Genomic DNA, 794 nt, shown 5'->3' with positions numbered 1-794 from the left:
CCCCCCCCCCCCCCCCCCCCGCCAACCCTGCCCCCCAACCCCCCCCTGTAGCCACATTCCCCCCCCCTCAACACTCACCTCGTGGGTGTAGGTGCGCACGGGCACCCCGAAGGCGCGAGCCAGGCCGAAGTCGGCCAGTTTGATGGCGCCGTCGGCGTTGATGAGCAAGTTTTGGGGCTTGAGGTCGCGGTGCAGCACGCGGTGCGCGTGGCAGAAGGCCAGGCCCTGCAGCAGCTGGAACAGGTAGCTCTGCGGGGACAGGGGGGTTCAGTGGGGCCAGGACCCCCCCCCACACCCTGCTCTGCCACCATCGTGCTCCCCCCCCCCCGGCACCTTGATGAGGGGCAGGGCAATGCCGCTGATGGAGGAGGAATCCATGAACTTCTTCAGGTCCTGGTGCAGGAACTCGAAGACCAGGTAGAGCTTGTTCTCTGTGTGGATCACGTCCAGCAGCCTGGGGGAGCACGCATTGCCTGGGCCGGCGCCAGGGTGGGGGGATGACGGCCACGGGACCCCCCATGGCCACGGCTCCCCACGGGGGTCCCAGCAGCCACAGGGTTTTGGCACAGCCACAGGGTTTGGCATGGCCACGGCTCCCCATGGCCACGGGCGTCCTGACAGCCATGGGGCACCCCACGGCCACGGGACCCCCCCACGGCCCCGGATCCCCACAGGGGTCCCAGCAGCCAGCGCGTTTCAGCAGAGCCACGGCTCCCCACGGCCCTGGGGGTCCCCCTGGCCCCCACCGAGGCACCACCGGCACAGAGCCAGGCCCACGGCACGGCTGGGCTCTG

General features: G+C 70.5%; 1 protein-coding gene across 1 annotated transcript in view; it reads right to left on the bottom strand.

Moving 5' to 3' along the window:
• The window catches only part of CDK2 (cyclin-dependent kinase 2), a 5,487-nt gene that overhangs the window by 4,343 nt on the left and 350 nt on the right, over nucleotides 1-794 (bottom strand). Inside the window, exons 3-4 of the mRNA XM_010565173.1 lie at nucleotides 334-454; nucleotides 79-249 (exon numbers count right to left, since the gene is read on the bottom strand). Coding sequence (XP_010563475.1) covers nucleotides 79-249; nucleotides 334-454 — 292 coding nt within the window. The remainder of the gene's footprint in view (nucleotides 1-78; nucleotides 250-333; nucleotides 455-794) is intronic.

The sequence above is a fragment of the Haliaeetus leucocephalus genome, unplaced genomic scaffold, assembly GCF_000737465.1.
Source record: "Haliaeetus leucocephalus isolate CR32 unplaced genomic scaffold, Haliaeetus_leucocephalus-4.0 Scaffold186, whole genome shotgun sequence".
In the NCBI taxonomy this organism is placed as follows: Eukaryota; Metazoa; Chordata; class Aves; order Accipitriformes; family Accipitridae; genus Haliaeetus; species Haliaeetus leucocephalus.
The sequence above is the reverse complement of the archived record's forward strand: the minus strand, read 5'-3'. Positions and strand labels throughout refer to the sequence as shown.